This window comes from Orycteropus afer, unplaced genomic scaffold (assembly GCF_000298275.1).
Source record: "Orycteropus afer afer isolate SDZICR_OR568_19922 unplaced genomic scaffold, OryAfe1.0 scaffold00040, whole genome shotgun sequence".
Classification (NCBI taxonomy): Eukaryota; Metazoa; Chordata; class Mammalia; order Tubulidentata; family Orycteropodidae; genus Orycteropus; species Orycteropus afer.
In genome coordinates this window covers 14,986,397-15,000,108 of record NW_006921627.1, presented here as the reverse complement: position 1 = coordinate 15,000,108, position 13,712 = coordinate 14,986,397, and the positions used below count along the sequence as shown (strand labels likewise).

Below are 13,712 nucleotides of genomic sequence, written 5' to 3'. Positions count from 1 at the left end.
TGACTCAAGGGCAGTGCATTGGTTTTGGTTTTAACAATACTATTGCTTTCACTTTGTGATTAATGGAGGTTGCAGTTAGAGATGGTGAAGAATGAGGAGACAGTATAGTGTTTAACACCAGTTTGTTTTTTCTCTAGGCCATATAAATTGTTGCTGCACCTGTAGAGTCACAAGACTTTTAGAATTTGAAAGATCTTATTGGCCTCTTTGTTTTATGTACTGATTAGATGGGTTTTCCCCTGTTGCTTTGGAGAACATTAGTCATCCAGAAAATAAATGAATCCCTGATACTATCAGGGGCAGATTACCCAATAAACAAGTTAAGCACAGGCTTACTTGTGCTTACTTATTAATCTTCAGTGAATAATTTCACATCAAAGATGTGGTGACACTCTTAACTATGGATTGGGAAATAAGTACAAGTAAACTCATGCTTACTTTGCTTAATGGGTACTCCATTCCTGTCAGGGATTGTATATTTGAAAAGAAAGTTTGATTCTTTGGAAAAGTGCCGTGGGGTTGGAAATGAGATAGATGACAGCCATACCTAGAAGTAGAATTTTTGATGTGGTGAAAATGTGAAGTTGTTCATTATAGACTATTAAGTAAGCACAAATCAGTCCATGCTTACTTATCTTGCTTATTGGGTAATCTGACACTGGATATGCATGCAACCTAGAATTACCCTTCTGAAAGCAGCTCTTTTGCAAACATTTGCAATTCACAGATCTAGTTTTATTACTTTAAGGAGCTCTGGGGGTGTAGTGATTGATTGAGCATTTGGCTGCTAGCTAAAAGGTCATCAGCCACTCTGCAGAAAAAAGATGGGACAGTCTGCTTCCATAAAGATTTACAGCTTTGGAAACCAAACTGGTCTCCATGAGTCGGAATCAACTTGATGGCAGTGAGTTTGTTTTTTGTTTTCTTTTCACTTTTATTACTTTAGATGTGCAGTTGAGATTTGAAGTCACCATTTGCTTTCTCCTTTGGCAGCATCTTTATTATCATTAGCTGCCATCTAGTCAGTTTTGACTTCTGGTGACCGATCTGTGCAAACAGAATTGCTCCATAGGGTTCTCAAGGCTGTGACCTTTCAGAAGCAGATTCCAAGACCTGTCTTCAAGGTGCTTTTGGATGGTTTTGATCCATGGATCTTTCACCTGCAGTCAAGTGCTTAACCATTGCAATCTGGAGGGACTGATGAAACATCTTAGTATCTTACAACTGCTGTCAATCAATGAACAATTCTGCCTTTCTTTTGGAGGATTGCCTTTAACATTCAGACATGAAATTAGAAACACCACATAATGTATATTTAAAGTTTGATAGTCCTCACCAAATTATGTAAATATTCCTTAAATCAATAGCACACTATTTGGTAAAGATAGGCAGAAACTTATCTTTAGATAAAAAATACAGGATAAGAAAGTTGGGTGGAAATATTTCACATTATCAGCAAATTATTCCATTGGTTGGTTACAAAGCAATTTAGTCAACCATTTTACCCAGTGATGGGTATACACTCAGGTTACGTTTTATTTCCCACCCCCCCAGTGTACACAATGCAATAATAAACAAATTGATAAAACTACCTTCATATATGAAAAATTTTATTTATTTAAATTAGACTCCTTGGAATGGGTTTCTTGAGCCAAAGAAAAATAGATATAAATAGACAGGCAGATAGATAAAAAGAAAAATGTAGACAATTATATGTAATTTTAACTTTAAGAACTGTTATCATGTTGACATGGAAAAATGTTTTAAATATTCAAATTTCTATTTGTAATACCAGGCAGCCCTTGGGGTACAAATGCCTGACTTACAGACAGCTCCTACTTTCCTTTTGAAATGATTCTGTCATGGTCAATAAAGTGAAACGAACAGACCTGAATTTTTACTCTTTGGCAGATTCAGCAGGCTACCCAAAGAGGAAAAATTACATGTTGAAGTCCTGGAATTGGAGACTCTGAAGAGATGTGTGAGGCTTTTCAGGATCCTGATGCATGAGGTTGGATTATTGGCAGGACTGTAGGAAACCAACACACATTCAAAGCAGTGCAGTAGGCTGCTATATTTGAGCGAGGTACCACCATGTTTGAGTAGAGAGCCACCATCTTTAAGTGGGGTAGAGCTGCTTCAAAATAATCATTTCCATTTTCCGTGAAGCTGATCCTGATTCATGGAGTCTCCACGTGTGTCGGAGTAACACAGAGCTGCTGTGTTCAAAATCCTAGAACAAGAGGTTTGTTTGCTATGAAAATCAGCAACGCAACACAACACACTGCAGTGGAGTCAGATTCAACTCATAGCAATCCCTTCTTGGGTTTCTGAGGTGGTTACACTACAGAAGTAGATTGCCCAACCTTCCTTCCCAGGAGTGACTGGTGGGTTTGAACCACCAGCCTTCTGGTTAGCAGTCAAGTGCCTTAGGCACTACGCAAGGCTCTGACCCATAATTTGTTTCTGTTCCAGCTATCTTTCTAGTTCACCTGTAACTTTAAAAATTTTAATCTATTCTGGTGATGCCTCCTCTACCATGACTGAATTAGGCCAACTGGTTAAAAACCCTGACAATTGTTTAAAGGCATGGTTAGAAACGAATCTCATTCATAATCTGGGTACTGCCTGTGGGCCGACTCGACGGCAAACAACAACAGCAACAACAACTACACTGCCTGTGTATGAGAATAGTCTGTTTCCCCAGTTATTGCCAGCAATATATTTAGAAATCTTTAAAATTTTTGCCCTTCAGATGGAAACAAATGTGTTTGTTTGCAAATAATTACTAGCAACTTTGAGCATGTTTGAGCATGTTTTCATATTTTTGTTACCAATTTGGATTTCTTCTCTTGGGAGCTCTTAATTATTCCTTGTTTATGCTTCCTCTCCTTTAATATTAAATAAATAAAATTTCAGTTTGATTAATATTATGACTTCCCAAGCTTTGCACATATTTTTCTAAATGAATATCTCACTATAAAACAGACTTTGCAATTCCTCAAATCCTTCTCTTCTGATTAGTATACCTCATCAAAAGGAAATAGTTGTTTTTTGCTGTTGTTATTTCAGTTACAAAATGTTTTGACTGTTTATGTAATCGTTCTGCTCTTGTGAACACCTGAGCCAATCATGTTTTGTTTTCATGACCCTGAGCCTTTAAGCTAAGCCAGCTCATCCATGTTTGATGATTTGCTTGACCAGTCAATGTGAGGGCTTAAGATCTTTGCCAGCTTCCTAGTACACAGTTTTTCCTGTTCCAGTTGAAACTCTCTTACATAATATATATTACTGTCTGTCAGAATCTGTGTGGGGCAATGGATTAACATGCTTTGCTGCCACGCAAAAGAATTCTTGGCTGTTTCAATCCTCCCAGAAGTACCTCAGAAGAAAGGCCTCACAATCTATTTCCAAAAAAAATCAGGAATGAATCCTGTGGAGCACAGTTCTACTCTGACACACATGGAGTGTCCATGAATCGGAAACCAGCACCATGGCAATCAGTTTGGGTTCTTTAAAAAATTATTATTTATTCTCTAAGCAAATATTTTAAGTTGATTATTTAACTTTGTTGTATTTTTGACATACCAAAAGTCCTAGTGTTTATGAGTTTCCAGCCTTAGAAAAATATTTTACCTGCCTCTGAGTTGGACAAGGAACCATCTAGGTATATGCTGATTATTTGTTTTTGTTATTTCTCTAAGCCACATACAACTTATTTTTCACAGGTATGGGGTTCATTAGAGAAGTAACAGGTCACAATTCAAGATCAGAAAGGACTCAAAAAACCAAACTCACTGCCGTTGAGTCAGATCCGTCTCATAGCAAGCCGTCTTTGTGTTTCTGAGGCAGTATCACTATGGAAGTCCAAACCAAACCAAACTCACTGCCAACGAGTCAGATCTTACTCATAGTGATCCCTCCTTGGGTTTCCGAGGCAGTATCACTACGGAAGTAGATTGCCTCATCTTCCTTCTGATTGCCCAATTTTCCTTCCAAGGAGTGGCTGGTGGGTTTGAATCACCAGCCTTCTGGTTAACAGTCAAATGCTAAGCTTAAGCACTTTTGCTCAGGACGATTTTTCTCAGCCATGTCACAGGCAGGCCACTCTCTGGCAGTCCTCTTCTATGTCTCTTGGGCCAGGCTGGACTTTGCCCTGCTCGGGCAAGTGTTACAAAGCTCTTTAGCCCACCAATAAATGTTCAGAGGCTCCCCATCCTGCTAAGTAAGCCTCAGCCTGGAAGTACTCAGCTATCTTGCTGCATGGGTCAATAAGCCTTGCTCCACCAAGTGCCTGGAAGCATACTATTTCTCCAGCAAGCCTCCTGCCTGAAGGCTCTCATCAATCTTCCGTTGGCTAGAAAGTCCACTGAGCCATCTCCTGCCAGTCCACTGGTTCTGCTGCCTCTGCTGTTACCATTTCTCTGTCACTGCTTCTCACCATCTCCAATATTCCAGCTGTCTCCTGAGTTTAGGAGTTACCAGCACAGGGATCCTAGATCCAGAGAATACACTCCACTCCTGTCTCTTCCTCCTGGTGGTATCCAGGGCCCCCTTTACAACTCCTCGATGGCTTATTTTAAGTGAGTATGGGGTTTATTAGGGAAATAATAGGCTGTATATAATTCAGGTTCAGCAATGTTCTCAGGATACAATTCTTCAATTAGGACAGTCTCCCCTCTGCCCTCAGGCATGCTTCTCTGGCCTTTGGTCTCTAGGCTTGTCTTCTGCCCTGTTCAGGCAAGTATTACAAAGTTCTTTTGGCATTGCAGACAGGGGCACCTAGATGCACCCCACTCCACCAGCAAGCCTCCTGCCCAAAGGCACTCATCTTTCTCACTCCATCCGGCCAGGAAGCCCACTGCTCTGTCTCGTGCCTCTTTGTTCTGCTGTCATCTCAACTAGTCATCTCTGCCAAGAAGGTCCAGAACAGGGATCTCGAGTCCAATGATGTACTCCACTCCACCTCTGGCTCTTCTCTCTTGCTGGCAGTTGAGATCCTCTTTATTTTTTATTATGATCTAGAATAAGGAATTATCTTCCAGACATTTGGCTGTGTCAGCATCTAGTCTTTTACAAGTTTGCTCTCCCTGTTTATTCTAAACCATTTTCATAAGATGTATATCTATTTCATGGGTCTCGATCTACTTTTGGTTTATGTTTTATTTCTATTTTTTGTTTGTAAATAATTTATTTTAGTTTTATTTTATTAATCCATTTCCAAATGTTTTTGTTTATTTTATTGGTGTTTTTAATGTGTTAGCTACTACTTTGGTAACAAACATTTTGAGTTTTACATTTTCCTTTAAGTACAGTTTAACACTAGAGTTTGATACAAGGTATTTTTCCTTTGTGCTAATAACTAAATTGTTATTGATTTTTCTTTTATTTTATCTTTGCTTTAAGGATTACTAGAAACTTAAAAAAAAATCAATTCCAAAGTAATTAAGATTCCACTTGTCACTTTTTATTATTTGTTTTTAATTTGACTGCATTAGAATTAGTACATACTCTGGAGTCACAATACTTATTTTAACTGTCTCACCTTGGGCAGGTAACATTACTTACCTGTGTTTCAGTTTATTCATCATTATAATGTGAATTCTTATAGTGCCTAGCTCATATAATTGTCTTGAAGATAAGATGAATGAATAAATAGTTCTAACATTTTAAATTTGGAATTAATAATCACTTTTTATTTAAAAATATAATTGAATTCCTATGTTTCTAATTATTGATGTCACTGATGAAAGATTATCTATAGATTTTTCCTTATTCAAAATGAATAATTTACCTTAAAAATTCAGTGATACATATTTGAAGGGTAGTTCCATTCCCTCTCTTCTTATGTCTCTCATAGGCATTAAAAATATACATAGACATAACTATCATTTGTCTTCCATCATCATTCTTTTGTTTTCCATCCTTTTAAGTTTTGCTACTTTCCCTTCATTTTTAGTGAGGGATGAAATTCCTGGACTTGTATTCCATGTGACTAATTTAATTTTCCACAGGGTTGATGTGGCTCATTAGTCCTTTCAGGATGATTTTAATTTTTCACCCCTTTAAAATATCATTTATCTCCATTGTCATCCTTTAATCTAGTTCCACATTCATTGTTTCCAGAGAGTGTCCTTGAAATCTGGACATCTAGATTACTTCTTAACCTTATTTTAAATGGTGATGTAAATAATAATAATTTCTCCTCTTCCCCTTTCTCCTGCTTCCTACTTCTTCTTCCTCCTCCTTTCTTCTCCAGCTTCTTCTTCGATTCTTTGGTCATTTTAACAAGTTTGTGAGTGGAGTCACGGGACAGGGGATAGGAAGCAGTGGAAGATGGGGACTATGTATCTCTGCTGAAGATCCTACTATTTTTAAAGACACTTGGATCTCTAAACTTTTCATTACATCTTCTTATTTTTCAGTTGCTTGATGGTTGTGTTTCTCAAATTGTAAACACAAAAGTCTTCCAGCTCTACCGTTCTGGATTTTTTATGTCATTTTACATCAAGGCAGTTGTTACAGAAATTGGAACAGGTAATGATCTTGTTTTATAGGCAATTTGAGGCTATATGGCAGCTTATTGAGAAGTTTGTTGTGTCAGTAATATGCACTAAAAATAGATCAATTTATTGCTCAAAATAGCAAAATTATGCACATTTGCTAATAGATTAACTTGAAGATTGCTCTTGAGTAAGATTTTCCTAATTCTGTTTAAAATCTTTCTATTATATACATGTTACACATTTATATCAGCTTCTGTGTCTGTATCAATCAAATGGAGAAACTTCCCTCTGAATTAATAGAGCTGAACTAATAAATTAACTACACGCAGAGCATCTCTTATTAACTTAGTGTCAATCAGTTGATTAGCAGTTGTCCAGCAGTTGAGAAGCAAATACCTCACCAACTGCTGTCAAGTTGACTCCAACTCATGGTGACACCAAGTGTGTCAGAGTAGAACTGTGCTCCATAGGGTTTTCAGTGGCTGATTTTTCAGAAGTAGATCTCCAGACCTTTCTTCCAAGGAGCCTCTCAGTGGACCCTAACCTCCAACCTTTTACTTAGTAGCTAAATGCATTAACCGTTTGCACCACAATGGGATTTCAAGAGTCCATAAACTATAGCTTGAAAGCCAAATCTGACTCCCTGCCTGTACATGTAAATAGATTTTATTGGAACACAACCACATCCATTTGTTTACCTGGCTTTGCAGATAAAACAACAGAGTTGAGTAGTTGATTATTGATCATGTGGCCCACAGGCCTAGAATATTAACTGTCAGATACTTTACAGAAAGGGTTTACAACCTCTGATTTAATTCAACTGGGGGCCCTTGCAAGTGAAAATGTTATTAGTGAGAAATTTACAAAATGGCACATGATAGGTGCTTAATAAATATTTGTTAAAATAATGAAAGAAAAAAAAAAAAAAAGAAAGAGGTGGTTTACTTGGAGTGAAGACACTAGGCCAATTAATCATTTCTAGTTCCTTAAAAATGGCTTGGGATTATATTTAGAAAATGCTTTATGCAAATATTTTTTATCAGTATTGTAATGGTATTCCTAATGGGTAAGTGTGACATTTATATTGTTACTGATAGTAATTTAGCTAGATATGTTTGAATCTGCTTCTTTACGTGCTTTATTGGTTTCACTAAATATTTCTATTTACCTTGTGATTACATATTTTTGGAATCTACTTATCTTGAAGCCTTGAGAAAGATTTCAGGAAGGCAAATCCTTGTATTTGAGGTATCTATGACATTCTCCATCATAATAGAGACTCACAAGCTAGGCCCGAGTAGACTGGCAGAAGTAAGAAACTTAAGAACTCTTCTCCTACTTCTAATTCAAATATTTTCATATTGATTGCATCATTCATTTTGATGTAAATGATTATCACCAGATGTAGAGTAATCTGGAACATGTACCCATACCACCCTTCCCATGTAGAACAAGAATATGACTGTATAGCAGTTTCAGCATGCATCCTAAACTAACTGTTCTCAGAATCCTTGATCAAATCCCTCTCTGACAATTTCCACCATTTCTTACAGGTGTGCAGATTAGTGAAAAGACCTCTATTTCTATCACTCAATTGCTTGGGAGTGTAAGCTTTGAAACCGTGGACCCTTTCTATAGAAGAGGAATTACTTATTTTGGAACTGTAGGTTTGATCGAAGAAATACATATTTCCATTTCATTCATTGGATCATAGATTGCCTTTTGAAAATTTCTAGATGATATTTTTCCCTATTTCATATTTCCCTATGTAAAAATCATGTATTTGCAGCATTATTGTGTCTGATCTTTTGGAGAAAGACCCAGGATGAAAGAAAGTGATAGACAAAATTGTGGCTGTTTTCATATTATATATTTATTTAATAGAGCATCTGTCTCTTTATTGGACTCTAAGAAAACTACAAATAAGGAATCACATTTATAAACAGAAAATTATTTCTCTGTTCTTCTTGTTGTTGTAGGAATGTGAATATTCTGTATTTTAAGAGTATTAATACTGCCTTTTTCATACAGCTTAAATTTTCTGGTCCCAATGATGTACCTATGGTGAGCAAGTTATTGCAACTGAAGCTCAATGACAAATTCATCGGAAATTACACCACAGATGAGAATGGTGAAGCTCAGTTTTCCATTGACACTTCAGATATATTTGATCCAGAATTCAGCCTGACCGTAAGTCATCAAAGAATAGATGAAGACCATCAGAAATCCCAGAGAGGCTGTGAACATTATTTGTCTCACTAGGAATCTCATAAGAAATAACTTGCATTGGAAACACATTTTAACAGTTTCAAAATTTAGGGAATTTTATATGATTTGTTTGATCATGAAATAGTATATGAAAATACTTAATTGAGAGGATGAGAAGCTAATATTCTATGACAATTATTACGCTTCTCTGATAACTAATATTTACCTCTGAGAAACTAGAAGTATCTCATGGAGATGTGTTGGCTTTCCTCAGATCATTTTATGCATAGGTAGGAAGACACTGTGCTTAGCTTTTCTGTTACTTAAACAGACTTTTACAGTTAAACAATTTGTCAGTGTTCAAATGCAGCTGAAAGAAATGCTTAAATCCAATTATCTGACTTAACTAGAAAATAAAAATAAGTAATTCATCATAGGTCTAGTGAAATTTTATTTATGGTTGTTTTATATATATTAGAAGAAGAAGAATAAGAGGAGAGTGCTATAATATCAAACACAAGACTCCTCTCACTTTGAGATGATAAGTCTTCCATTCTGTAATAATTACTGTTTTAGGAAAGTCTTTATGATTCATAAGATCCTTTGTTTTCCTTTATTATATCAGGCCACATATATTCGACCTAAGAGCTGCTATGGTTCCAGCTGGTTGACGCCTGATTATGGAGATGCTCATTTGTCGGTCTCACGCTTTTACTCCCGAACCAACAGCTTCCTGAAGATCGTTCCAGAACCAAAGCAGCTGAAGTGCAACCAACAGAAGATTGTTACTGTGCATTATGCCCTAAATAGTGAAGCCTACACAGATGGTTTAAATGTAAACTTCTTCTACTTGGTGAGTCTCAGTAGGTGGCTTCTTGGGATCTGTCTATTTGGATATATGCTTAGCCCAATTCAGTTTACAAAGTGATACATCAAATATGCCATGTCCATCTGAGTGAGCTCAATTGTCTACCCTGGCTGATGAATACTATGTGCTCCATTAAAACAAACACATAAAAGAGATCTAAGGCAATTTCATTTTCTCTGTGCTGGTGGCGTAGTGCCTAAGGCACTTGACTGCTAATCAGAAGGCTAGTGGTTCAAACCCACCAGCCACTCTTTGTAAGGAAGATAGGACAATCTACTTCCGTAGTGATAACCGCCTCGGAAACCCAAGGAGGGGTCGCTATGAGTTGGGACCGACTGGATAGCAGTGAGTTTGTTTTTTTGTTTGTTTGTTTTTGTTTTTTGTATGGTTAGAAAAAAAATGCTATTCAAAGTCTGGGTTTTCTTGTTTGTTTAGTATTCAATTGTAACTCCTATCAAGGATTTATGTCCCTTCATGGCAGTAAATATTAGGAAGATGTCAGAGAATGAAGGGGAAGGCTGATTTTGACAGAAAAAAAAATAGCCCTTTTGATTTTCCCTCTTATTTAACTGTTTTGTGGATAGACACAGATTTGGAAATTACAATTCTTCTCTACCACATTAATCCTGCAACCTAGTTGATCTTGTGCAAATTGTTTAAACTCTCTGAGCTTTAACTTCCTCAGCTCTACATTTATAATTGGGAGCTCTGGTAGCATAGTGGCTAAGACACTTGCCTGCTAACCAGACGGCTGACGGTTCAAACCCAACAGCCACTCCTCGGAAGGAAGGTTGGGCAATCCTACTTCCGTAGTGATACTGCCTCAGAAACCCAAAGAGGGGTTGCTACGAGTCGGGGCCGACTCGACGGCACATAACAACAACAACAACAACAACATTTATAATTGGAAATAATAAGACTTAACTCTTAGGGTATGTATTGTGTGTCAGGTACTGTTATAAAGATTTTATATGTGTTAACTTATTCAAACCTCACAACCAAAACAAAAAAACCTGTTGTTGTCCAGTCGGTTTTGACTCATAGAGACCCTGTAGGACAAAGTATAACTGCCCCAAAGGATTCCAAGGCTGTAACCTTTACAGGAAGTAGACTATCTACTATATCTTGCTCCAGTGCAGTGTCTGCTGTATTTGAACCAATAACTTTTCAGTTAGCAACTAGCACTTGAGTACTGCACCACCATGGTTCCTAATAACAATGCTTTGAATATCTTCATTTTATAAATAACAAAAGAGATACAAAGTGAAACAACTTGTCTGCAGTCACAGAAATAATGAGTAGATCAAGGCAGGTTTGAAACAAGACAGTCTGGACAATTTCAGTGTCTTATGTACCTCTTCACACAGTACATTGCAAATGGTTCACAGATGGTTCTAGCACTTAATGTTATTGCTGTGACCTGCCTTCAAGTCAACTCAATTCATGGTGACCTCATGCAGGACAGAAAGGAATGCTGCCTAGTCCTGCATCATCCTCCTGACCTTTTGTAGATCAGACAATGTTTCTTTGTGATCCATAAGGTTTTCATTGGCTGCTTTTTGGAAGTAGATTGCCAGGTCTTTCTTCCTAGTCCATATTAGTCTGAGAACTCCACTGAAATCTGTTCAGTATCATAAAAACACACACCAAACCAAAAACCAAACTCACTGTCATCAAAACGACTCATAGTGACCCCTCCTTGGGTTTCCGAGGCAGTAGCGCTATGGAACTAGATTGCCTCATCTTCCTTCCGAGGAGTGACTTGTGGGTTTGAACCACAAGTAACCTTTGTAATAACCTTCTGGTTAGCAGTCAAATGCCTTAGGCACTATACCACCAGAGCTCCTAAAAATACACAAGGCACTACTAACAGATGATGCCTATGCATGAGAGACATTGGCTGAGAATCAATCCCAACTCTCCCCCATGGGAGGCAAAAATTCTACCACTCACCTACCAATACCTCATCCTAGCACATAATAGCCTCTCAATAAACTGTGCTTGCTTTTTCTGCTCTTTTCCAAGTTCTGCAAAGTCAATTTCTCATATTTGTCTATGCAAACTCCCTTCTCTTATACAGTAGAATGATCATGAGAAATAAGATCACATATTGTGTTTTCTTTCTTGTGCACAGATGATGGTAAAAGGGACTATCCTCTTCAGTGGACAAAAAGAAATCCGAAACAATGGTGTGTACAATGCATTCATTTTATAATTTCACTCTCTGTTCATTTTTTTTTCTTCTCAGGGAAATATTATAGTGATAGAGTCAAGAGATTCAAAAGCATACATAATAATTTGATTTGTAGATGGCAGGCAATAATTAGCATGACCTAGGGTAAGCTACTAAATATTTGATGAAGGAAATTTCCACCTGTTTCTATTATTTCCAAATCCTCAATTATATAATAGAAACATGATGTCCAAAAACCATTGTCATTGCTTAAATGTTATGCCAGCTTCATTATTTGTATATATAGTTCCGATTTGTTTTTATTATTCATTTGCCTTTAAAATAATGCCTAATTTCTTCCTTTTATCTGTAAGTCATTTTCTCTTATCAAGAATGCCCAGTGAGCCAGGAAATTTTTGGCATCGTATCAGCTGATGACATTTCTTATTTGCACAGGCTGGAATGGAAACTTCTCATTCCCTATCAACATCAGCGCTGATCTGGCTCCTGTGGCCATCCTGTTCATCTACACCCTTCACCCCAGTGGTGAAATCATTGCTGACAGTGTCAGATTCCAAGTTGACAAGTGCTTCAAAAACAAGGTGATATTTCTATTAGTGAGCCATTCCCAATGACAAAGGTGAGCATTTTGCTCCCTATTGTCTGTATTTAATGCAACTAGTTTATTACCCCTTAAATGGTAATCTCTCAATCAACATTGGTATCATTAAATAACAAGAGAATGAGAGAATCACCAAACAGAATTAGTAAGCTTTGGCAGCAATGCTAATCCTGAGAGGATAGGGGAGTTGGGAAGCAGCTGTCTCTGCAAGGAGAGTTAAAGATGAGAAATGGCAGGAGATATATAGACACAAAATTTATACAGATTTTTTTGCAAATGATTGAATATATTCAATTATCTTCATAGAAAATAATCTCAGCTTCGATTCTTCTCTTTCGGTATTTCAGGTTAATATAAAGTTCTCTAAGGAGCAGGGGCAACCTGGCTCCAATGTTAATCTTCATCTTCAAGCTGCCGCTGATTCATTCTGTGCTTTGCGGGCTGTGGATGAAAGTGTTCTTTTACTGAAATCAGAACAACAGCTATCAGCTGAAAGTGTAAGCTCTCTCATCTCTTCATTTTCCTCATTTTCATCTGGATTCCTACAAGGCTTGCTATTCAAATGATGTTTTTATTTGAAAACGATCATTTTAAATGATCAAACACACTATCAAATTATCAAAAGCATTCCCTCATGAATTTTATACTTATTTTTCTTTGCTGATTCAGTGCTCAGAACAATATAGAAATCTGTGAATAATTATAATAGGTTAGGAATTATACAATAATGTAATTTTTTTAAAATCATAGGTGCAACCATACTTATGGAAACCTAGAGTTAACTCTCCGTTAAAGAATACACTTGAATAGTGTCTACAGTTATTATCTATTAATACCATTGCTGGTGAGTCAATTCTGATTCATAGAGACCCTATGAGTAGTACTAACTGCCCACAGGGTTTCTAAGACAGTAATCTGTAAAGGAGCAGACTGCCTCATCATTCTTGTGGAACATCTGGTAGGTTTGAACTACCAACCCAAGGTTAACAGAATAGGGCTTTAGCCACTACATCAATAAGGCTCCTTATGATCTTTTATAGATATGGCATAGTGGATAAGGTATTTGGCTGCTAACCAAAAGGTCAGCAGTTCAAACCCCCCAGCCACTCCGTGCAAGGAAGACTGGGCAATCTACTTCTGTAAAGATTTACAGCCTTGGAAACACAATTGGGGTTGGTTGCTATGAGTCAGAATCAACTGATGGCAGTGAGTTTTGTTTTGTTCTTGAGTTTGATATTTTCCAATTTTAGTATATGTGTTACCAAAGTGAGCACTTGAGTTTGACATTTTCATAAGCATTACCAGACTAACAATTCTTGAATTCCATATCAAAAT

The 13,712-nt window shown here is 37.1% G+C and overlaps 1 protein-coding gene across 1 annotated transcript in view; it reads left to right on the top strand.

Annotated features, from left to right (window-relative positions):
* The window catches only part of LOC103193917 (ovostatin homolog 2-like), a 68,811-nt gene that overhangs the window by 8,068 nt on the left and 47,031 nt on the right, over positions 1–13,712 (top strand). The window contains 7 exon segments of the mRNA XM_007937220.1: positions 6,426–6,537; positions 8,060–8,169; positions 8,538–8,696; positions 9,340–9,581; positions 12,157–12,178; positions 12,181–12,357; positions 12,725–12,874. Coding sequence (XP_007935411.1) covers positions 6,426–6,537; positions 8,060–8,169; positions 8,538–8,696; positions 9,340–9,581; positions 12,157–12,178; positions 12,181–12,357; positions 12,725–12,874 — 972 coding nt within the window.